Raw genomic sequence first — 25,767 nt, forward strand, 5'->3', positions numbered from 1 at the left:
AAACTATTACTGATTATTTAATTTAAAATAAACATGCAAATACCGTTGTTTTTTTTCATCTTGCTGTTTCAATTAAAAGTCAGTAGTCATTACATCCTTCAGCAATTTAAGGACAAGATGTTGGTGATAACTGAGGACAAGAGGATACAGATGACTTAAGCTGCTTTTAAAGTTGTTGTTTTTTTGGACAAATTTTGGTTTTTCGTTCTATTCATTCAACCACAATAGAGTGGAATTCAAGTTGAAATATATTGTATCCTGAGCTGAATATTAAATTGTATCGTGAGATGTGTTTATCACTATAACCCTGGAGGAGAAGTATTGATTGTATACTTGTCGCTCCACAACTTTACTCGCACTTCTTACCTACTTTACTTCTCACATCGCGTTAAACTTCTTTGGTCAAAAATACAGAAAAGAAAAATGTGTCTTGCCCTCTTGACTGCAAGAACTAACTTTTTTAAAAAGATGGCAAGTTTCCCAGAAAAATAATCTTGACCAGAAAATTATATTTCAGGTGTGAATGGTGGTGAGATGGTAGCTCTCTCGTGACCTCGGGTCAACATCCCTTCTTTTTCCATCCTCTGATTTTGTCGGTCCGAGCATCCGTGGATGGGAGTGATCGCCACCTGTTGTGACTCCACTGCAAAAGCTGAGGTTAAAAAACGGGGGTGAAAAAAAAAGCAAAGGTTCAAAGTGTCTTTTTGTATCACGAAGCGGTGACGCTGAATGAAGGGAGGCAAGAGGGTGAAACGACGAGGCAGAAGGAGAGAAGGAGGGTGAGCTTCCGACAAAAGGAAGCTGGAGACCATCCAGTCAAACACATGGCGAGCGAGTGTGTGTTCCTGTGCCGTACACACACTCCGTGCAGGGAGAGCATTAGGCTGCTTGATAACAGCTTGTTAAATAGACCCAAGATAGATGTTTGCTGTAGGGACTTGAACACATGTATGTTCGTCTGAAGAGGTTGTGTGTGTGTGTGTGTGTGTGGCAGGAATACAGCTCGACGTGTCTTTTTGTCTTGCAGTACTTCTACCTGCTACTTGTTCGATTTTATCTAGTTTTGGCTGTTTTTTATTCAAAATACTTGTTATATTTATTCAGATTTCAGTGTGTTTTAGTGTGTAGTGTGTCTGTTCTTTGAGACATGAGTGTGTTTGTGTGTGATGTCAACATCCTCTCGTCGACTTCTATAGTGAATACAAGTGAAAATACAGCAGAAAAAGACTGGATATCATTTTTTTACTTGGTTTGAGTGAAGAACCATGAACCAAATCCTGATGATCAGAGATTTTCTACTTCACAGCCATGGACTCCATAGCAAAGACGTGCAGCCTGTGGGCCAAATGCGGCCGTCTAAGTGTATTTATGTGGCCTTCATGATGTCCCAGTAAAACTATAAAAATGATCAAATATAAATGTTTCCGATGGGTAAGAATTGCATTAGTTAAGGTCATTAAACATCTTAGTTTTAAGACTTTTTTTGAATTTGACCTTTTACAAGGCAATTAAAAAAAAAGAAAACAAGTTTAATTTGAATGTATTTAAAAGGAGCCTCATTACACCTTATCTTTTGCATTTTTTGTTACAAAATGTATAAATATTAAAAGTGTTCTTTTTCCTAAAGATCTTTAAATTAAATTAATTAGAAATTACAAAATGTGCGGTCAAATTACAGTTCAAGTTTATTTTATAATGTACTCTTTTTAAAAATATATATATTTACGTTTTTTCATCATATTAATGCCATTTCTGCTGTTCCTACTTTACTTTGGCGCCTCACGATATATGATTTATTGGACAATTACATTAAGTCTTCAAGAAGAATTCATATTGTATTCTCTCGATTATATGAAAACAAATCCAAGTTGTTTCATCCAACAGAGTTTCAAAACATGTTTTAAAGAACTGTTGAAATGGTCATTTGTTAATTTATTGAAGCTATATTGGTCTAAACATGTTAAAAGACTTAGTTACCAGTTTACATAAAACCCCTTCTTAACAATCCTTGCGTCTGTCAAACTTCACTAAAGAGTTTCTGACTGACCGTCTTCCATGGTTAATCAAAAGAGCAGCACCTTCTGTCGTAAAATCATCTTCATGCGCGACAATGTGTCGTCTGATGCTGCACAGAACACCGCCTGCGTCATGGCTGCGATGGGCATTGAACTCATGGTGTGGCCTCCATCTTCCCCTGACCTCAACCCTCTTCAGAACCCTTGAAACATCCTCCGGCGAAAGATCTATGAGGATGGGAGGCAGCTCACGTCAAAACAGAACCTCCGGGCGGCTTTTCTGACATCCTGTGAAGAAATTCAAGCAAAAACTCACAATTTTAAATAGCAAAATACAAAAAAATAGCTTTTCATTTCAATAAATAGCACCTGCTAATGCTGCAAATTGAATAAATTACTATTTTTATTTATTCAAAACCTAGGATGAAAAAGCTCTGTTTGGCGTAATAACAGTGCATGTTGTTTTCTTATTTTTTAAAAGAAAGTCTGATATAATTGAGAGGTTTGTTCAATAACATTTTATTTTATAATAAAATTGAAAACCTGTGTAGAATAACAACCCAAAATCATTGTTGTATTTCCCACTTCACCCCTGAGTTCCTAAGCTCTGTCTTAGTGTATCTATTGTATCTTAAACACAACATTAACAAGCTATAACATTATGACCCTGTCTACTGTCATTTTGACTGAATTAAACACATGAATCGGTTAATGACGTATTACAACCGTTAAAAACATCTATATTTGAAACTTAAAAGGCCACAAACGCTCCTGAAGATTTTTAGCCCAATGACAAAAAAGCCTCAAAGTCCAAGAATAGAGATGAAAGACGCGTCAAGTCAGAGCGAAGCAAAAAAAAACAAAAAAAAACTGTGACTGAGTGAGTGAACAAGTGCCAGAGCCGCCGCGTCGGCCTTGAATCCTGCCAGCTCTGAATGGCTCAAGGATGTTTGCTCTTATTCCTTTAAGCTACAATGAAGTTTACTTTCATCGCGGCAGCTGCGTCGCTCTCTGCCATCACTTCGCGTCACCATCGTCGTCACTTTTTGTTCGACTGGAAACATCGAGCGCTTTTAATGTCACGCGACTACGGCAATATTCAGACGTCATCTTTTCATCTCCAGAAAATGTTGATGAATTTGTATTTTACGAGTTGTTGTCATCGATGTTGAAGATTGAAGTCCTTGTTACTTCCTGTTGTTTAATGGTTGTGCTTGTAAACATTACATCCCAGTGTCCGCTCAGCAGGTCATAGGTTCCAACATCTCAGATGTTGTCTCTAGATCAGGGGTCTCCGACCATTTTCATACCCAGAGAAAAACTACAATTTTCATACTTTCCTGAAGGAACAAAGGTTGCTTTTTCAATATTACTAATGCCAATTGTTTATTAATACTCATTATGGATGAGGAAACATACAATCACGTCTTAAAAGTGTCTTCATTTCAAACAACGTGTTAAAATGTATCTCATTTTATCCTCATCCTCATGTCGACTAAGGGTCGGGATTATTTTCAGAGTAATCTGTTCTTTTTTTGGAGTTATAGACACAAATGAATGACCGTGCTAATGTAGCGACTGAAGCTCTTTATCTTCCACTCAAGATGGATGTTGCAGACGAGCAGGATGGAGGTGTCGTGTCTTTTTGGACGAAGATAACTGAGATCCAGTCGCTTCATTACCATGAATTCACATGTTTGCCTATGACTCTAAAAAGGAACAGATTACTCTGAAAATAATCCCAAATCGTCGAGATGAGGGCGAATAGACAACGAGTGAGATTTTGGGTGATCTGTCACTTTAAAGTTAGAAGGCCGCTTGCTACTCTCATGGGAGGCAATCCGTTGGTGACGAGCTTTTTGAAATGACTGTCAAGATAAATCAGACGTCACTCAGGCCAACAGCACATTGGACTCAAGTCAATGTGTCAATTAAAATCGATTATCGCTGTGAAGTCTCTCAATGAAGTCTCTTAAAGTCTCCAATAATGTCTGTGGTTTGAAATCATTTCTGTTTCAAGACCACAGACTTCATTTTGATAGTTTGATTTTTTATAAGTGTATATTTGAAGTCACCTATTTCACCTCTAAAGATTAAAAAAAAGTCTGTCTTTTCCACAATTGCTGCTTTGATGATTCCAAATTTGAAATTTCGTTGACAATACTTCTGCAAACTATTTTATCAAACGGCTGCAGCTATGGCTAATCTCACGATACTATATTCTATATATTTCGATACTTTTGCATGATTTTCGGAACGATTTCAGTTGGAACACTGAATTGTAATGACATAATCGATTGAATTTAAGAAACTGAAATCCAAAATATGTCCAAACATCGACTTTAAAAGCTGCTGTAGTCGACTGTATCCTCTCATCCACGGGGCGTAATGACTTCTGCCATCTGTTGGCTGGAGGTTTAATTGCAACACCAAAATACACCAACGCTTGTAAATAAAAAAGCAAATTATTTTATTTTGAAAATACTTTGAAACCCATTAAATAACTGTGATAATAAAATGTGATCCGACAATAAATAATGAGGTTGTTTTTTTTCCGCACGCCTGGTTGATGCTCGTTATATATCCCAGTACAAGACCAGCAACAACAGACACACAAAGACAGCGTTCTTGGAGTCACAGGAACCCTGTAGCTAGATCCTGCGTCATTATATCGGCCATCTGTCTGAAGGCTCATGCACCGGACATCAGCTGTTCCACATATCTACAAACACACACTTTCCCCAGAGAAGACCCACACAACTCCCAGCCTTCTGCCCCATCAGTGGCGTCCGTCACTCTGGGAGGTTAAAGGTACCCTCGCCCTACTTTCCCGTCCTCCAGCGTGAATCTGTTCACTGCTGCCAACGGCTGATGTCATTGTCCACCCATGTTTGGGATGAAATGATGAGGTATAATCCCACCGTTTAATCCCGGCCACTCCCAATCTGCTGCCTGCACAGAGATGCCATGACTGTCAGAAATCAGAATTGAAGGTTCGGATGGAGGCAACCACTCATTTCGGAGCTCCGAGTCGCTTCCAAAAAAACCATCTGAAATAGACTGGGAGATGGAAATGGAGCCAGTGTGAGACATGAAAGATTATTTATTTCTCCTGGGTGGGAGACCGTCAGTGAGTGAGTGAGTGGGAGGGACGGAGGGAGGGAGGCAGTCGGAACAAGCAAAGTAATTCTCACTACAGAACAGACAGTCGTGCCAGAGCTGCGCTCCACTTCACCTCTTTAACAACCTCATCACTGTCGTTGTTTCTCTCCCCTCCAGTCAAAAGGATCCGGAGCCGGACCCAGAGTTTCCATTTTGGATAAGAAGCTGCGCACACACACGCTCCTGCCGTTCTCCATCACAGCGGCCACTCCAGGTAAGACCCGGCCAACACCAATTGATTTTCCACAGCTGGCTCGGAGCGCCGCCGGCGTTAAGTAGCAACGTGCAGAGATAATGTTTTTCTTTTGCCGCTCGGCTCCGGATGATGGTGATGAGCTTGTAAAACAGCTGCACTCACATCCTCCATCTGGCTGCCGAGCGGGAAGAGAAAGTGTTTCCGCAGCCAGAGTCGAGTCCAGCGGAACTTGTTGATTTGTTTGCGGAACTTTTCCAAAGAGAAACGGTGAAATAAATGGGGAGCATTTAGATCTTCGATCCAAGTTTATTTTCACCTTGAATTTACATGAAGATGAATACACACCGTACTGAGGTGGATCTTAGATCAGCCACAGAACCAACTACCAACTGTTGGATAATAATCACTTACTAAAGTGACTTTATAGTATGAATATATTCATCAAAACCTCTTTCTTAATTTAATAATTTGCATCAACGAGGAGTTGAGTTTGTGCACACTTGTAACCATAAACTTCAGAGAGAACCTTGACGTTAGTAAAACATTCAACATCGTCTGGTCGAAAATTAATATTTTCTTAAATTGCTTTAAATAAAAAGAATGAACAGTCGGAGCGAGGTCATGGAAATATCCCTGAAATGCTGTTAAAAAAAACTGATAAACATCTTCTCAAAAGAGTCGAGCGTCATTGGAGTTTATTTTCATGTTCTCATTTCGTATTTTCTGTTGAAAGAAGTTCGACCTTGAAAGTTTTTCTGACCTCGGGAGAATTTCAGAGACTCTCACGGAAATATCAGATAATAAAATAATAATATTAGTAGAAAAATATTGCAGAAAAACACAGATAAAAAATAAAAATAATGGAGAGAGTGTAAATACAAGTCATTAACAGATGACTTGATTGATTCATGGTTGGAATTTAGCCTTAAAGGGAAACTAAAGTGAAAACTCTCCTGACTCACATCTGCAAGATCCAGTAAGTCCCTCATCGTAACCATGTTTTGAACTTAATACTTTGTAAAGATCATCTGAAATCTGGGCGAACAAGAGGTTACAAGAGTGCATTATGACGTAACAATGGCTTCACTCCTCCTCCAGCCAGCTGTAATCACGCCCTGCTTTGTTTATACAACGAGTCCCTTGGAGGTGGAGACTTAGGGGATCGATGACGGTCAGTGACAAACCTCCTTGCTTGACCGATCACAGCGGAGGGACTGTGGTTATGGTAAACAAGATTTAATCTCCAAAAAAACAAAGTGTTCTCAGTGGGCGGGGCTTAAGATCATTTAGTCAATATTTCAATTAAAAGAGTTTTGTACAAACAGACACTGATGATACAATAGAGTCAAACATCTATTTAAGACTCACTTGAATCAACACATCCGTTGCCCTTTAACAATAAAAAAAATATCTAATTTAAACCAGGGGAAATGTTATTCAAATGTATGCATTAAGTCACTTTTATTGGGTTTTAAGTCTCTATACTAGTTGACATAAACGATCTCTGTTACTTATCTTATCTGAAACATATATTTATAGGTCACGATATCAACACGAACACCCTTAACGTGCACGTGCATGAATCTAACTCGGAGGAACTGGGTCGCAGGAGGGGTTGTGAGTGTGTTCATGAGGGAACCAGGATCGAGCCTCATAGTGAAGGTAAAGTCGGGCCATCGTGAAATCACTTCTATTCTCGGAGTATAAAAACGAGAGGAAGTGCTTCCTGAACGTGTGTTCGATTAAACCCGAAATGATTTGTTCGTCTACGCGCTCGTTTTTTCGGTGAAGCTTACTCACCCCACCTCCCTTGGGCGTGGAGTCATACAAGCTGTTGTTGGCCTCTGACGTCACGCTTTCACATCACTGGAGGCTACAGTATATTTTTTTTCACAATAGCCAACGTGTGCGTGCAATCCTGTCGACGACACCGTCGTCTGTTTCATAAAACTGGTGGCGTCATATCATCGCACGCGTAAACAACCCCATCTTTCCTTTTTATCTATTTCCTTCCCCTCTTTTATCATCCTCAGCCTCCTTTCCTCGGACTCACTTTACTTTCTCAGTTCAGCAACCTCCTTCACTCTCTCTCCCTCCCTCCCGCTGAAGCGTCTGTGCTAGTTTTTTCCGTCGATGTTCTCTCTGCCTTTTTTCTCGGCTGCTCTCCGTGTTTATCAAATTGCTGGAGCTCCTATAAAACAAGTTAATGAGGCCAGTAGGGGGACGACTGTGCTCTCGCAGCAAAATAAAGAAATATGAGATAATCCGAGAGGCAGATTCGTAACGGGCTCCAGCTCCATATATTTGTGTTGATTGACTCGGATTTTTAATTCACCCCGGGGGTGTCGATAACTGACTTGATGTTACGTTAAATCATATGAAGGTGGAACAAACCTCGGCTTTAATTCACTTCCATTATGGAGGGGAAATGAACATGTAACGTTTTCAAATGATGAGGCTCAGCATGTTTTAATGGAGGCCTCGTATATGACTTCACCAAAACCGTACCCCTTTTATGAAAACAATTGTAAGTAATTGAAGAATTCATTTCAAATAAATAAATGTAGAATTATTTAAAAGGTGCTTTGATTGAGTGGAAGATAAACACCGTTTTAATAAAGACAAAAACTAGATTTTTCAATTTGTAACACGATACCAGCATTTTAAATTATTAAATTGAGAAGATGCATTTTCAATCGTGTGAAATATTTACAATAATAAACTGTCAATCCTTTTCACTAATCAGCATCCAGGTTTTATTTTTAGCTCACGTGGTGAAAACTTGAAACAAGATTGTCTCACAACCTTCTAAATAAAGTAGAGTAACTTTCTGACCCAATAAAAACTTTTTCGGACTTCAAACTTGCGTTTCAACACCGCTCGTATTTATTCTCACTCCCTCTCTGTGAACTCATCATGGCAGCTTCCTGATTTTTGAAAGACTCGTGTGCTTTTCTATTCTCTTCAGTGAACCCAGTGAAGTCTTAACTCGATCAAACACACGGCATCAAAGACTCGTCTGCCGGACTAATACATCTTTTATCCAACATTAAACAAAAGTAAGGTGTTCTTTCTGCTTCTCCAATTAAAGTTTTCTTGCTTGAGAATCGAATCCTCCGTAGTTTTACAGTTGGATACAAAAGTCAGTTGTTCAAGGTCACATTGTCGGTACCTCAGATGTTTCGCCCAAGTATCGATCCATGCAACAGAATCCATAGACTTTCATGATTTGAATCAGATAAGTTACCTGGAACAGTCTTCGTCGTCCTCATGTTTTTGTTACCACTGTCCCCCCGAAGCAAACCTGTGTGTTCCAGTGTTCTCAGATTGAACTCGTCTCTCGAGACCTCATTTAGAGCATGTGGAAGAACTGCAGCCTTAAGGATAAAATGCTCTTAAATCATTTGTGGGCCACATAACTGTGCAGTCCAGCGACTGGAGGGCGAAAGATCCACTGGTCTTGGACTCGCTGTGCTGTAGCTGCCAGCCACGAGGATCCATATCAGTGTATGTTCAGGTGTGTTTCTGGGCGTCCGTGCCATGTTTAGTTGGCTCTTTAGGTCGTGGACTGCAGCGACAGTTTTAATCTGGTTTCTGAAAAAGGGGACGACGCAAAGAGAGGATGAAAAATTTGCTTATCCAGCTTATGGATCAAAATGAGTTCTGTCTGGTTTCTCAAAACGTGTCTGATGTGATAAATCTGATGATGTGGTGATTTTGGATTTGTCATATCTGTCACTGAACATGACTCAGATGCTTTTGACATCAGGACCATTTGTTAACTCACCCATCGGATCAAGTCTGAGACCATGGTTCTCGACAAAGAATGTGTCACTCTTGTTGCATCATGTGTGCTTGACTACATAAATGAATAAGAGCATTTACATCAAAATTATCCTTCGCATTGGAAGACATTTTTCTTTGTAGAAGGTACAATCTTTCTGTGTCAAAGATGATTACAGAAGACCTGCTTCTCATAGTTCCAGTGTGTCGGTGCGATGAATGGTCAGTAAAGTCATCATGTTTGAACTCAATTTAATCTTGACTTCTTTACACAGTACTTGCTTGATGTATTCATTCATCCTTACGAAGGTACCGGACGAAGAGATGGCTCAGTTTTCAATTCATTTTCCTACCAACAATAGCCGGGTTTCCCAGAGTGGTTAAGAAGCTCTTAAGTGCTACGATCTTCTTTGGAGCGCTCTTAATAACGCTGTGAAAGAAGGATGTGTTTCCCATAGTCGCTCTTAGGTTAAGAAGATCTATCACAATAAGGAAATGTAAGATCGAGCTGACCCACTCTCAAGAGCCTTCTTAACCAACTTAAGTTTATATCCAAATAGTAAAACAATGCCCAACTTTTTATTGAATTACAGCGATGACTTTTCCACACACGTCTGCATATATGAGTTGATAGTACTACTACGACTAAACCGTTAAACATTAAATATCTTTGTGTGACTAAATAATCCATTTAAAAAAATAATCTCACACTTTAGCGTTCATGCACTGAATTAAATCAACAAATATGTGTATACGACTGGAAGAAAATGCCTTAATTCGCCGATAATGCGTTCCAGGGCGTAGGAATTTGTATAAAGAAATGAGAAAACACATTATATATTCAAGAAAAAAATAAAACATTTGGGCTTTCTCATAACTCAACACACTTAATTTAATTGAACTCAGTGGCAACAACTTAAAAAGGTTTTGCCAAAGTCTTGGCGCTTCTTATGAAGCATCTTTGGCTTAATCCGAAGATGGCAGTTAAGAAAGCGTCTGGGAAACACCTGTATCTTAAGAGCCTTCTTACGTCCTTTAGAACAATTAAATCTGTGAAAACCGGCCAATAATAAGATACTTTAAACCCTCATAGAGGTCAGTGACATTAAATTATTTTTACAAACTAAAATGAAATCAGTTTAGATGCAGTTTCTCATATAAAGCTGTAATAAACTTCTCTATTGAAATAGTAGTGTGTGACATTCGGAACCCTGAGCACAACTTTGTATTAATAAAAATTGATCGTAACTTGAGTGCACGGAACATTCTTACTGGGCCGCTTTTGAGATTTATGATTTGATCAATAAGTAACCTAACACCGTGATTGTGTGGAGGCTGCTGCGATGTGAACATCAATATCTCATTATAATCTAATGTAAAAGTAGTTGTAATGGCAGCCCAAGAGTTTTGGTGCAGCAGAAATATTGAAGTCCTCTAAAGAGGCTTCTCCATCTTCAAACATGTGAGGTTTTTTCCGAAGGTTGCTGCAGACTTTAAGCCGCGTACATCCGTCACTATGACTCCCCAAAAAAACCCTCTGTGCACTGTAACACAGCAGTCGCTCTGTGACACCACATTTGTCGGCCATTAATGATCTTTATGTGCCCCGGGGGCTTGGCGATAATGCTGCGGCTGCCAACCATGTTAGTGGCAAACGCTGTCTTGGAAATGAGAAAGAAATGAATAAGTGTTTACCATTAGTAAGACGACAACAACAAAATCATCCACAAATTTGCGTACTTGGAAACATGCGTTTAATGTTACATAAGTGTCAGCTCCAGGATAAAATGGCGCACACAGCATCTGTTTGCCGAAGTGAGTTCGGCGCCAGAGGTTTCTTGTGTCCTTCCCTTCCTTCTGCTTTCTTCCCCCCTTTCCTGTTACCCTCACACACCACAACGTTTACCCCAGGTCCCTCAAACATACCTCGATTGTTTCACCGAGCTCGATCTAGTCAAGGCGCCGGGCTGATGTTTCAGCGAGAGGGTCACGGCTGATGGAGCCGATGAGACTCTTCACACCTTGAAGCACAAGGATTCTTTTGAAAGATGTTCTGAACTTGGCACAAAAGGGCAGTCGGAGTGCAGTTCTCACTAGAAATAAATCAACTTTGAGAATCATCTAGAACAGGTAACGCTTGCAGAGGCAGAGAAAGTAGTCGGAGTGGTGGTGCAAACTCATGGAAACCCAGCTGAGAGCGAAATGTTTCTCATTCCGTCTTAAGAAGCAGGAGAGGTTGGTGTCTGTGCTGATGGTTTTCAATTCATATTGATGTTTCAGCGTTAAATTCTATTCATTTTATTGACCTAAGTTGGCATTTCTTTTCATTGACTGATCTATTTCTTGATCGAAGAAATTGATCAGTGTGTGAAACCAGTCGATGCTCTATTCAAAATTGATAGCTTTTTTTTTTTCTATTTCTGGGACAATCGGTGGAATCAGTCGGATAAAAAATAAGACAGCAGAACAAACCAGTGTCAGGTTGGGAAAATTACTTGGAGCTGAAAACTCATTGAACTGACTTGTTTTAAAGTTAAGATCATTTTACTTGTAAGGAGAAATCAATACAGAACATACTTACTAGTCTGGTTGATTTCTCTCTGAAGCACAGAGCTGTTAGTTCGCTGTTATATCTTCAGTAAAGTTTCACAAGCCGTTAATTATCTTAATCCAAAAGTTTCAACGAAACACAAACTCGAGTTATTATCGCTCAAGGTCAGGGGCTAGTACTTCTTTAACACACAGTGAGAGAATAATATTATATATGGTTAAGAACATTGGATGAACATACTGTAGTTCAGGTCTTTCCTATCAATAAGAAAAATCACTGAGTCCTGCAAGTAGGCTCCGGTCTGCACAGAATAGTTGTAGGCCAACGAAAAGTTCGTCATTCGGTAGATTCCATTACTCAGGTCTGCATTTATACGGCCGTTTCTTGTTGGTGGGATTGAGAAAACATCCCTGCTTTAGTGTCCTGGCATCACGGACGAGGATGTCTTGGCCTTTTTGTTAACTTTTGTGCAAACGTGTGGAGAAACCACTTCACTGCTCACTTCCCACGGACGAGCTAAGCAGTACTTTCTCATTACAGGTCATTTTATTCTATGGTTGCACATCTTATTGAGGGCCGTCATAGACGAAGATGACAACACATATATGAATACATCCTATCTATTTCTAATCCTACTTGGTTATCTTTGAAAGTGCCTCACTCTAACTGACGGGTCTAAGAGCTGGTATATGGCGCCTCAGATGTCGGATAAGTGCATGATAATTGACATTTAAACTCATGTGAGATAATACAGACAACATCGAGCCTTCGCATTAGCAGAGTGTTGGAGACACATTGCTGTGGGATCATGTTGCAGTTAAAAATAAACGTTTTCTTGCTGCTCTTCAACATGAAGGGAAACTTTTCTGTCTTGAAACGTATGCGGGAAACAAGACGGTTGTAAATTTCCGCTGCGTCACAGAAAAAAACAAACATGAAGGCACCGTTTAACTTACGCCTCTTGTTTGAGCGCAGTGTGGCGAGAGACACAATCAGATGAGTCAGATAAAATTGCTTTTCTGATACAACATAAAAACAGCCCAGATTCTTCATTCTTTTTTTTCACGAATCATGATGTATTGTCCATGAGGCGAAAACAAACCGATCTTGAAGGAGAAAATCCACCAGCGAAGGTGAAGCCACTGATGACGACAACCAAGCACAGTCGGAATAATACTTTTGCACTGCTTCACCCGTGTGATTCAGAGGAATAATAACAACCGTAGCCCAGCCGGGAACAAATCTTAAAACATTAATTATTGCAATAAATCAAGGTCTGCCAATGAGCGTGTTTGGCTCCCTGAAGGTGCACGAAAACAAGCCTGCACAGACTTAAGATTCAAATATGAGGTCTGAAAAAAATACTCCAACAAATCTGTTGGCCTGTTTTCTAATTATTTATGAGAAGAAATTAGAACAAAAACACTTCACTACTTTTTTCCAGTGTCAGTCCAGATAAATAGAAGTGTTTTGATATCTATCTTGAAAATAGATTAATAATGCAAATATTCATAAAGTTAATTCTTCCACAAGAAAAATAAATTATTCTCATCTACTGAACTGAACTTTTTATTGCGTGCAGTGGAACCAGGCACAAATGAGACGCCCGATCAATGTTTTCATTTCACATGAGAGATGCAGCCAAAGGAAACACTGGTTCTCCTGGTTTGAGTGACACAAACATCGTCATTCTACATTCATGACATGCACATCTTATCTCAGGTGATACAGAAAGAACGCACGTTGAAATAATTTTCCACGAGGAATATCTCAGAAGCCTCTTTAAAGCATCACAATTGATCCTTCTGACCTTCCTTAGCTCAACCACAACTTTTACTTAATGGCTCTTTGTAGTGTAACAATCGGTGTATTTTCCTCTGGAGGTTGGTTGCTGCTTTAAAGACAGAAATTGATTCTCCCCTCTGCACTTTTCCATATTCAAGGCTTCCTATATACATGTAGGGTTGTAGGGAGAAACAATGAATTAGTAATGAGTTTTACCATCGTCTTGACTCTGGAGTATTGGAGGGAGGAAGACACAGAGGAAGATGTGTGAAGGGGAAAAGAAGCTGAGCATTGAGAGTAAAAATGGTTACGGGTAAAGAAGCAATATTTTTAGCCTGTTATTTCATTGCTTGTACACTCTAGCCAGGAAATACAAAACCACATTCAATTGATTGTTTTTGGTCCCTCCCTTTCGTTACCACAATTGTCTGGACTTCCCAGGTTTTGCTATGTCTCAAATGTAGCTGAACTTGTGTCTAGCAGCAGTGAGAAGCCAAAAGGGTGAATGATGAAACCACAACATAGGTTTTTGTCCCATCATCAACGTTTCCTGGAGTCACGTTGAGTGGTTTTGCTTAAAGAAATACAGACAGCGGTTGCAAGTATCAAAAGCTAGCGATGTAAAATTAGAAAGCTAAGCCTTCATTTATCCACATTCCATCTTTGATACCTTAGTTCTGTGCATGTGTAGCATGGATTAAGTCTTTCTTTTTCCCATAAATGGTCAAAGAAACTGACCCTGACTAAACAGATATCATAAGAAATTGTACGAAATGCAAAATGATACTCGGATACCTGCACGTTCCTGGAGCAATGACTTAGCAATTAGATCGAAATAACTGAACTTCTCTTAGCTCGACTACTGACGTAGATTTCCATGCGTGCACACTAGTTTGTAAATGTTTTATACTGGTGGGATGAGCTACTTATGGCTGCCAGGAGTGGGAATTCAACGCTAAGAAATCCTGAAAGTTGTTTCAGCAAAACACATTGGAAACAGGCTCACGATCGATTTCCCCACATGAATGAAAGTAAAAACAATTGATACACAACCCTTGTCATTCCTCCTGCTATATTGCGCCCCTGAGCCTTTTCATCTCCGTATCACCACCTCTGTCTTTTCCTCCAGACAATCTTACACCTCCACCTTATTTATTTGTGTCATTAGACCATTGTGGACTCAAAAGGAAAAATGAAACCGGCTCTTCGTCTCGTAAATGCTTCTCTTGAGGGCGAGCGCCGCACTCCACCAAGAGCAATTTCCAATGCTGCGAGTCAACTCACTTCTGAATTGGGCATTTTATTTCCCACTCAACAGACTGGGCTGCCTTGGCTCACGTGTAAAAACTGGGCTAGAATCTGGGCCAGCAACAGAGATCAAGAAGAGATGAAACCCGCTCTAATCCCGCTTAGTGTTGTAATGGCGACGATAAAACATAAAAAGCCTGGGTATCAATCCGGTCATTATGCCAGTCACTTATTGCCGGCTTTCTATATTTGTATTCGGGATTCATTATTTGCTTCCCCCGCACAAGCCATCGCACAATTTGCTCGAACGGTGGATCCAACATGTCAGTGCCTCATCCTTGACAACCATGAAACCATCGTTGCAACGATCCTCTTTATTTCCCCTAGAATATAACATGTATACTTCATCTAAGAACACCAAGAGTGATACGCTTTACCATCAATTTAAAATAAATATGTGTACTTCATTAACAATACATTAAACTGAAATGAAAAAGAAAAGAAAGACCAACAAGAAGCTACTTTTTTTTAGCATTGATTTGACAAGACAGAGGTCGTATACCTGGCATATTATGAATAATATATTTAAAATAACATGAGTAATGCAGCAAATGTATGGAAATGTAGTCCAAATTATTAATGTGAAGAGAATTGATGAGGGTTGCCGTTTGTACTTGGTTGAAGCACAGCTACATGAAAATACACTCAGATAAATGCATATCAATAATAGTTTGAGTACATGTTCAACGATGACACGTTGTTAATTCGTTCCTCAGTGCTGCACAGAAAGAGAGCAGAATCCTTGACAGAACCAGAGAGAGACCGCACAAAGAAACAATACGTAAACAAGGATCCATAGAGATTCTAAGGGAAAATGTTAATATTTTAACTTAACATTCTTCGCATCATTGAATCCTGGGTATATTAGCTCTGTAAGGAAAAGTCCAATTAAATGATCAGAAATAGAAATCAAAAGCTCTTCGCTTGGATGACGGTGGAGAAAAGATTGGGATGAAGAAAACGAGGTCAGGACAAATCTGGATTTATTGGCTCAGCTGGTCATAATGGAGGCTTTATTCTGGCTTTGCATTATGCAAGCGGAGATCTCTGGCAGCTACAGGTGAAAGATGACTGCAGCCAAAGATTGTCTCCGTCTCTCCTCCATCCATCCCGTCCCTGCAATTCCTCTCTGGTTAATTCTGTCTCTTTGTCAGGATGGATGGCTTTAATACCGAGCTTGAGGAATCTTGTCCACCTCGGAATCATTTCCTCATTTCTTTAACCTTTACTCCTGTTTTTATGAAGCCGCTCTTCCCGCGGATGTTTTTCCCGTTGATTGCTCGTACGAATCGAATCAAAAACACAAAGATTGAAGCTAATAAAAGCTCATCCTCTGTAAGTCGTATCCCTGTTAGAATCAGTGGATTCTGCAGCTGCGCTGCAGCGAGGCTTATAAATGGCTGTTAGACAAGTGCTGCGACACATTAGACCAGTGGTCCAGCTTCTCTCCTCAGAAGTGTTTGGAGCTGGAACTTGAGTAAGTTAAACAGCCACGATGAAGCCACGAGGAAGATTAAACCTGCAGAGGGAGGTAGAGAAGTATATTACTTTTCTTTGTTTGGTTTTCATCAAGCAGAATCTTTTTATCCCGTATTTGCTCCCGGTGTCGTCATAGGGCTTTTGTTTTATCTTCTCTTGTGAATGTTGAGGTTATCTCAGGATTCCATGTTTTTTTATTGTATTTTGTAGAATTAGATCTAACACCCTGAACACTTGATTATTTATTTACACAAGTGTGTCGTCATTAGCCGTCTTTTTTTATTTGATCTCCTCACTTTTGAACATTCAATAAACATGGCTGTAGAAGAGAGAAGTGGATGGATGGATGGATGGATGGATGGATGGATGGATGGATGGATGGATGGATGGATGGATGGATGGATGGATGGATGGATGGATGGATGGATGGATGGATGGATGGATGGATGGATGGAAAATAAACCTGTAACGTGTAAATCACTTGAAAAAACCATGGCTGGCAGGCCAAATCCAGACGCCAAGTCAATTTGTGTGGCCTGCTGGATGTTTGGCTCAAGAGCAAAGATGTAAAATGTAAGATAAGATAAAGGCGCAAAGATTATTAATCTCAACAACTGCAGTTATTACAAGTAAAGGTATTTGATAGAGTCTCCAAGACGATATCACAATCAGACTATAGACGGTCAAAATGTTTTCCATCATGGGAATGACTCCCAAAACAATTATATTGATAAAGAACGTTTGATTAATTTTAAACTACATGATGAGTCTGTGATGACTCACTTTCAAATGATAATGGTAGTTATAAATGAAATTATTTGAATCCCCAAAATTGTTTATTGGCTTGTAAAGAGTGTTTTCTTTGCGATTGGGTTTGATTTTTAAAGTTCACATGGTTGTTTGTGGAGAAGCTCTTGAGGCAGAATAAGAAAAAGGTTCCTTGAGTGTCTTGGCGTGTGAGAAAGTTTTGCTTTAATCTCTTTATTGATGCACTGAAGTGTCTTAGGGTTGCAGTGGACTACCACACAGTGATGGGAGGGTTTGTTTAGCGACTGCTGTGCTAGTTTCAATGCATCCATGCTATTTTAAAGTGTAGTAAGGAAGCGTTGGAAAAAAAAGGATTCATGGTGGTATAAGAGACACCAAGTCAGTCAACGTCATCAGAAATAACTTGAGTTACGGAGACAAAAATATCCGTAGAAGCCGTTAAATAGGAGACGAGCCAAGGCTCGCTCTGCTTGTGCTCTGACCTGGTTCCACAGTAAATCCGCCTACTTTACACGCTTGCCATTACCTCCACACTGTATTTATAGAGCACTTTAGTGTGTAGAAGCCAGCGGGGATGAAGATGTTTTCTTAATCGGACTAAGGAAGGTATACAGTTAGTGTTGTCTGACAGGTGCGGCAGGTCTGATAACCTGCACAATTAAAGGAGTGAAACAAGTCTTCTTGGAGCCCTTTTTTTTAATAAGTATGGGTCCTGAAGGCATCGTAATAAACCCCATTGTGGAGCACGGCGAGCTTGCTTAACACCCACAGCTGCAGCAATGAAATCCCTAAATTGAAATGACTAACCAGGAAATGCAAATTTTTCGTGTGGGAATATTTCTTTTTTCAGGTAGCAGCCAAAAAAAAGAGTCTAATGCCAGTGTTTTGTATGGTTATTTCGCTTCCAAATCTCAAGCTGCAGACACACACCTGTCAGTCACGGCGCAAGCAGGAGTCAGTCCTGTGCCACTGTTAAGAGGCTAGTAATGGAAGACCGGACTGTGAGAGAAGGAGAGGTCAGACGGTTCGGTTCGTTTCTCCAGTAGCAGATTCGTCTCCAAGAGAAATAAATGGTGTATTGTACTTGAGTGAATGTGTCTCGACGAGAACTTTGATACCTGGCCTTGACTGACTCAGACACGTTTAAAGTGTTTTTCTGTGGGATTATTAGAACACTAGAGTCTGCTCTGCATTTAAGAGAACGACATTTATATTAGCAACATGATAATGGAAAAAAACAACAAAAAAACTATTTTATTATAGGTTTGAGGTTCATTAGGATTGTGCTACAAATGGTTTAACCATGTATCTGTCATTTATATGTTTCTGTGGAAACAATGATTTAAGTAAAGTGATTTCATCTCTTCGTCAACAGTTCCTCATCATGAGCATGTTTTGAACTTATTACTTTATAAAGTTGCTCCGAAATCTGGGCGAACGAGAGGTTACGAGAGTCCATTATGACGTAATAATGGCTTCACTCCTGCTCCAGCCAGCTGTATCACTCCAGCTTTGTTTATACAACGAGTCCCTTGGAGGTAGACTTTTGGGATTGATGACATGCGGTGACAAACCTTGATGCTTGACCGATCACAGCAGAGTGGGTGTGGTTATGTTAAACAAGATTTAAACTCCAGAAAAACTAAGTGTTTTCAGTGGGCGGAGCTTAAGATCATCTTCTAATGTCAATATTTCAATGAAAAGCCACCGACCGAAATCCTTCATGAGTATTAAAATAACTTTTGGTGCCAAGTTTCAGTTCAGATAAGTGATGAAGGAAGTAAACATTGGATTGATTTGTTCGTTGTCAGCAAATGATTTGTTAATTTTTATGTATAAATATATGTAATAACGGCTCAGAGTGGAAATTTAGCAATGCTAAAAAAAGTAACTAAAGATTTAAACCATGTGTGATGTTATCTTCTTTTTGGTAAAATCGATCTTTGGTATTTGAATTTGGAATTGGTTTAGAAAAAAAGTATTCACAGTGAAAGATTAGTATCAGTACTGGTACATTTTCCATGGATACCAGTAGCTATAACTTTAATATTTGCTTAATTTCCTGGTCACTTATTTCCAGCGTGAGTTTGAGTGTGCTGTGAGGATCTGTCGAGTTCGGGAAAAGTTCATCCAGTTCTTTGTTGTCACTCATTAATTAGGCAGTTTTAACAGCTCGTCCAATGGTTCCCTGCCACACTGGACAGCTTTTCATCATCTTGAAACTAAAGCGACGTTTTTTTGGCTATAGTCTCCCCTCCACAGATCCCCCCACCGAGGGGACCAATAAAGGATTATCTTATCTCGCCATTAATGAGGAGAGAAAGGTTGGCGGCTCCTTGTATTTCTCATCATGGAAAACATCCGAGGACGGCGCAGCAGGACCGTGTGAAGGAAGGTGACTGGATGGTGGAGCGAGGAGCGAGGGCCGGGCTTTGATTAAGATGTGCTAATTGCTCGCTAACAGGAAGTCCCGGCGGCTCCGTCGCTTTTTTTATGAAACGTTGTCACGTTTTTTGTGTCATTATCCGAGGCATCTCTGTGCACCTGCGAGCTCCACAGGTACGTTAGATATGCTATAAGGTGAGAACAGTGTACCCACACATGCTTTAAAATAGACGAGCCTCAACAGTCCCACACGAAGCTTCACAGCGAAGACCTCTCAGTGTTCCGATGGGCTCACGATCCTTATCCGAAAACTTCAATCAGTTTGGCTTTCTCTTGCTCCTCCGCCCATCCCTGCCTCCCCATTCTTCTCCACAGGGAGGGGATTTTGGTCCTGCAAAGTCTTCTATCTCGCTGAATATTTTACAGATTATTTTATCGCCCGCTCACACACCGCTTGTCTATCCCACATGACTTTGCACTCTAATTCCCAGGTGCTCTTCACGTACGGCGTCCGCCGCGCTCATCTATTCCCTCCACCTTATCTTTTTTCTGACAGAGACACCTTTATTAGAACTTCCTGGAGGGTTTTTCTCGTGAAGTCAAACCGTCCACTCGCTCGTTCTGCACGATGTCTAACGTCTTGCTGACGTGGTCAAGAGTGAAGACATGTGGGTCCAGATCAAGCAGGAAGATGATGATGATGAAAAAAAAAAAGAAGCGGTAAATAAAGTGTATCGCTGTGCAAGGAACGGTAGTGGAATTATTCATGTATTTATGCTGCAAATGTTGTCTTGTGCGTCTCTGTATTTGTTCCCAGTTATGACTCCGCCGCCGTTAGAGGTTTTTATATTGTGTTCGCTGTCGGAAAGATCTCCCAACGTGCCTCTTAGGAATCTAATCAGACCAGAAAGCCGGCGCTCCAGAATGTTCCGAGGCGTTAATGGGTATCTCATTTACACATCCTCCCTTTGACTTGTCGGGATATTATTACATTTTCTAATGCGCCTCATTTAAAGATACTTTTTTTTTTTTTTTTTTAAATAAGATCTACTGCACGTGTTAGCCTTAAATATGAGTCACAACAACAAGTTACCCCAATCTGAGCAGGAATTTAAGTGTGATAAGAAGGAGCTGCTGTAGAAGTCTTTTGCTGACATTCCTGCCCTATGGCCTCTTCATCAAATGGGTGTAATGTTGTGATATCACACCAACATGGTGTGTGTAGTGTCATGGAGTTGATTGGACTCGTGGAAGTCATGTTGAGACTCAAGGGAGCGTCAGAGTAGGTCCATGTTGGAGACTTCCTTCCTTCTCATTTTCTCCTTGTTGGTGCTAACAAGTCAAGTGTGTTGCATGACACCAGGAAGACTCGCGGGTTAATGGACTGTTAAGCTATCAGGGTTTGAACCAGCTGTGCCGAAGGGACCTTAGAGCGACGGAGGGTCTTTGGTTCACAGTCTTTGATTCATTTCCAAATATTCTCAGTTGATGATAATGCTCGATGACACAGGTTTCCTTCTCTGGACCAGTTTGACACCCCTGCTCTAGGACCAGGAGGTTGACATCGAAACTCATTCTCAAACCCCGATCGTAGAACCTTGATTATGAAAACAATGTGACACCAGATCTGTGACCAAACAACGGTTTTCCAGATCAGAATGAGGACGAACAAAGTCTGCTTTGTGTGAACTAACAAAATAATGGAAGCATTAGTGGACAATCTGTTTGTATAAAACAAACACAGATGGAGTTTTACTTTTGCAGTTTCCAAAAAAAGTTAAAGGTAGATAATTACCACATCTGCCAACTCCCTACTTTCCCATTTATTTGTCATAAACGCTTTTGCGAAATTCCCCAGGCTTGTGTGCTGAAATGAACCGGACCGACCATATGTGCGGAACGTGTGAGAAAAATCTCTGAACTTAGGAAAATGGTGTCACAACACGATCTGGAACTAATAATCCATACGTTTGTGTCTTCTCGTTTAGACTATTGTAACAGTTTGTTTTCATGTCTAAACAAGAAGGATCTGTCTCGCCTGCAGTTCATACAAAACTCTGCAGCGAGAATTCTGAGCCGCTCTAGTAGAAGAACTCACATTTCTCCGATCCTTAAAACCCTTCACTGGCTGCCAGTTTCTTTCAGGATCAACTTTAAAATTCTGGTTCTTACTTTCAGATCTATTCATGGTCAGACCTTCCATCAGTGATCTGATCCAGACTTACACCCCAGCTCGGGCTCTGAGGTCTGTGGATCAGAATCTGCTTATGGTTCCTGAACACGGTTCCGGACCAGAGGAGAGAAATCCTTCCAGACTGTTGCTCCTAAGCTTTGGAACGATCTCTGTGTTTGATGATCTACTGACTCCTTCAAGAAACATCCTTTACATACATTTTATTTGAGCTTTTTCCTAATTTTCTGGGACTCCTGGGTTTGTCTTAAGTTGTCTTGGCCTTTAAATTGTTTTTTAACTGTATATTGCTTTTGTTCGTTAAAGCGCTTTGTGACCCTGGTCTAGAAAGGCGCTTCACAAGTAGCTATACTTACTTGCGTACGTGATACAGTAGTTTCAGTTGTACCAAAGACCTAAAACTTGCACTGTGGAGTATATATAAAGAATTAGGAACGTATTGGGATATAGGGCTTATAGCATCGCTCTCACTGATGGGTTTAGAATAGAAGTTTTCATCCATGCCTTAGGAACGGCAGCTGTTGTATGATGTGATCAACCGTACATTTATACGTCTTCAGCGAATCTGCCGAAATAAAACTCGCCATCACACCTATTGAGCGCTGCCGCCTGCAGTCACCTGAGTGCACTCGCAGCGCATTCCACGACATAAGTTTGTGTTTGAAATGTGTAGCCTTTTTGGTTACATATTGAGTGTTGTGTTGCCGAGTGAAGCGTTATTTTTCGAAGACGTCTTCTCTTTGTCCTTTTCGTTAACCTTCCATCGCTCCTCCATCGCTCATACTCCAACTTTCCCACAAGACCAAATGACCTAATTTGCTTCCAACTCCAGCAGACGTCTTCTCATCACACACATCGCCCACGCGTTCGGTCTGGCTGTTGCTGGCGCTGGAAGATCAGAAATAGAAGTACAATACAAGTTTAATGGAATCAATGCACCGTCGGAGGAGCTCTTTATACATATTTGAGGAGCTAAATTTGATTGAGATGACCTCGTTTTAGAACAATAAAATATCACCGTGTCATCCTTTATTGACGATTCCTGTCAGCGGTCTTCGGATTTGTTACACGCACTTTAATTTACATCAAAGGATTATTATTAAAAACCATTCAAACGCCATCTCAAAGCAGATAATTGAGTCTTTGTGCTGATGTCATTACAGTGGGCTCCCAATAATCTTCTGCAGGGGGAATCACAGACCACCTACACGTTTGTCAAGCCTTGTCGTTCTAATAACACCTGGAAGATCAGGTCCGATTCAAAAATTCTAACTGTTTCTGGAAGCAGAAAGTGACATTTAACTAATGATGGCAGTATAAATAACAAACACAGCTGCAGAGATGAGTTCAATGAGGGGGAGTCAGACGAAGAGAGAGCCGTGTTTGATCTTATTATTAATCTTTATTGAGTTAGAAATGTAGTCGAGAATTGTATGTTATGTAATCGTTATGAGGCTTTTTTCTTCTTTATATGTATTTCCTTATTTAATTTATAGAATAAAAGTCATATTTCCAAAAGAGTTTACAATTAAAAGTTGTTTGTTTTGGTCGGTGGTCAGAATGTTCATAGAATCTTATCACGCCAGCAACAGGTTGTTGTTGTTTTTATTTATCACCAAGGGTGATAGAAACCCAATTAAATACTTTTTCATGTCCACACACTTAACTTTTACATTTTGTAATTATAAAGATAAAAAACCAGTTGAATTTTTGGTCTTAATTTGATTTAAAACGTCGTTGCACACACTCCTGAATACAAGCTGACAAAACTGCAATTCTACAGCAAGGTCGTCAAAATAGAATTGTATTGATAAAAGGGTTGGAGTGGGAGTTTAATAGATTCTACGTTGATAATCTATTCTATCACAGGTGTTTCTCTTTTTCCACTCGTTCAACTTTGATGTAGTGTTTGCATAAAAGCCGAGGTCCGGAGGTGTTTGGACGGGTTTCAATCCCACCATTGAAGTCTGGCGCTCGGCGCGGCTTCAGCAAAGACCCTGGACCACATGAATGCGTTCGTGTTCGTGCACACATGCAGACGATCCTATTTATCCTCGATGGTAACAATGAGACCAGTCGCATAATTCTGTTTGTGTGTAGTGGTGGATTTTTGGAAAATGCATTAAGGGGTTCCACATGTATGACATATCACACTCACTTTAATAACCCCGAAGTGGTTTAAGTGGAACTGATTGTCATGAACAAAAATGCTTATTTAGCTGACAATTGTGAGTTTTTGATACAGTATATGGAGTTTCACACAGTTTTCCAGGATTAATAATGCATTAAACCCGTTCATGCTTTCAGCGTCAGTCGTGTCAATTGTACGCGATGCAAGTTTAAGTCGGAAACAAGAGAAACAACTTCCATAAGTTTCTTTTCCCCTCGTCTGACTCGCGAAGGTACTCGTGTCTCACGTGACAGCGGACTGTCAATCCTCCATCACGGTGTATCTGCCTGGCATGACAATTATTTCCGCGTTACGAACTCTTCATGTTGCGTCTGCACGCATGAGTGAAGTGTGAAACACAGTTGTTGTCTGTGGCGATGAAGAAACACAACAAAGACATTAGAGGGAAGATCTTCTCCAGAATACATCTGCAGAACCTCAGGCTGTTGCATCTCCAAATTATCCAACAACCGATGGAGGGAATTGAGCGAAATAAAAAAAGATGAGTGGACTCCTGACACACCAGCTAAAACTTCACATGCTCAAGATGATTGATTTGACCCGCGTGACCTCTCGTGTTTACTGAACTCTTGACTGTCCACTTTCTTCCTCCTGCTGGGTTTGGAATCTCAATCCGAACCCGAGTCATCTATAATTCAGCGGCTTTTCTACGTGAGGAAATTGTTGTTGAAGGGTTTTTGAAGTGACTTGCTATAGATGGAAAAAAACATATGAGGGTCGTGCCTCTTGTCGCACACACGACCTCACACTCTGAAGGTTTTAACTGATGATATCTATCAGATATAAATCTTGTTGTTTGTTTTATCCAAATATTTTTAACGAAATTGTCATGTATTTCCGAAATAACTCCTTTTTATTAAACTCGTGACTCGAGCGGCTTCTGCCGTCGTGTGTGTAAAGCGGTGTGTGTGGCTTCCAGCTCTGCCTCGAGCGATCATCGTGTCAGAGAGCATCGCTGTCAGCGCTCGGTTGCGTCATCCTACAGAAACGGCAACAACACACGCTCAGGTCGGCGTCACGCACGGTGACCCTTCTGCCGGAGACGCCACCGACTGTGAGGGACCCAGACACATCCTCCTAATGAGAGGACCGCCACCGGAGGGTGCTCCATGTTAAATATCCTTTATTATACCACGAGCAAGTGTGACCGGTTCGAGGGAAACAGCGTGAATTTGAGGCTAGAAAAGATTTGTCATCAATTATTACATACTTTTACTATTAAGCCTGTTGAATTTGCTTCGTACAAACTTTTTTAATGTTACAGGTTTAAGTTATTCATGAGCAATCATAGAAATGTCACTGAAGAAAAACCTTATTTTTCCTTTATTAGAACAAGATTCTGAGGGAATATTAGTTTTAATATCTTTTGACACGCAAGCGTCGCAAATGCCAACATTTATTTGTTGTTTGTATAAAGTTTGATTCTTCTTTTTTTTTAGCATTTGAAATGGCAATGGTGTTCACTGAGTTTGATTGTACAACAGGCGGGAACTAGTACTAGGGAGTGAGAAATCCTTAAGAACATTTGTGGATCCAGATGGTAATTTACCATCCGAATTTTGCCATCAATCACAACAATATTGATATTTTTATACATATTAACTTGGTGGAGTAACAAGAAGGTTGGATCGAAAAGTGAAAAGAACCGTTTTTGTGTAGAGAAAGATGTGTTCTCCACTGATGTGTTCTCACACCGATGTGCTCTGAGGTTCTACTAAAGAAAGTGGAAGAGCCGGTGCAGTCCCACTTTTTATTTTTAGCTGTTCCACATTAATGTCTGTAGCTGTCGGTGTGAACCTCCTCTCTGCTAAAACTCTACCCCCCGAAAAGTTGATAAACTCCAAGTCTTTAAATAAGTTCCCCACCTATTCTACCCAGGACAATAACATGACGTCCCCCCCCATCTCAAAATAGACTTTTTAGAATTTTTGTGGAGTCAACTAGTAAAACGGC

At 40.3% G+C, this 25,767-nt stretch overlaps 1 protein-coding gene across 1 annotated transcript in view; it reads left to right on the forward strand.

The window, feature by feature from the left end:
• Window positions 1-25,767, forward strand: part of camkvl (CaM kinase-like vesicle-associated, like) — a 69,304-nt gene that overhangs the window by 13,299 nt on the left and 30,238 nt on the right. Inside the window, exon 3 of the mRNA XM_087782368.1 lies at window positions 5,295-5,391. Within this exon, the coding sequence (XP_087638494.1) occupies window positions 5,295-5,391 (97 nt within the window). The remainder of the gene's footprint in view (window positions 1-5,294; window positions 5,392-25,767) is intronic.

Source organism: Callionymus lyra, chromosome 19 (genome assembly GCF_982586985.1).
Source record: "Callionymus lyra chromosome 19, fCalLyr1.hap1.1, whole genome shotgun sequence".
In the NCBI taxonomy this organism is placed as follows: domain Eukaryota; kingdom Metazoa; phylum Chordata; class Actinopteri; order Syngnathiformes; family Callionymidae; genus Callionymus; species Callionymus lyra.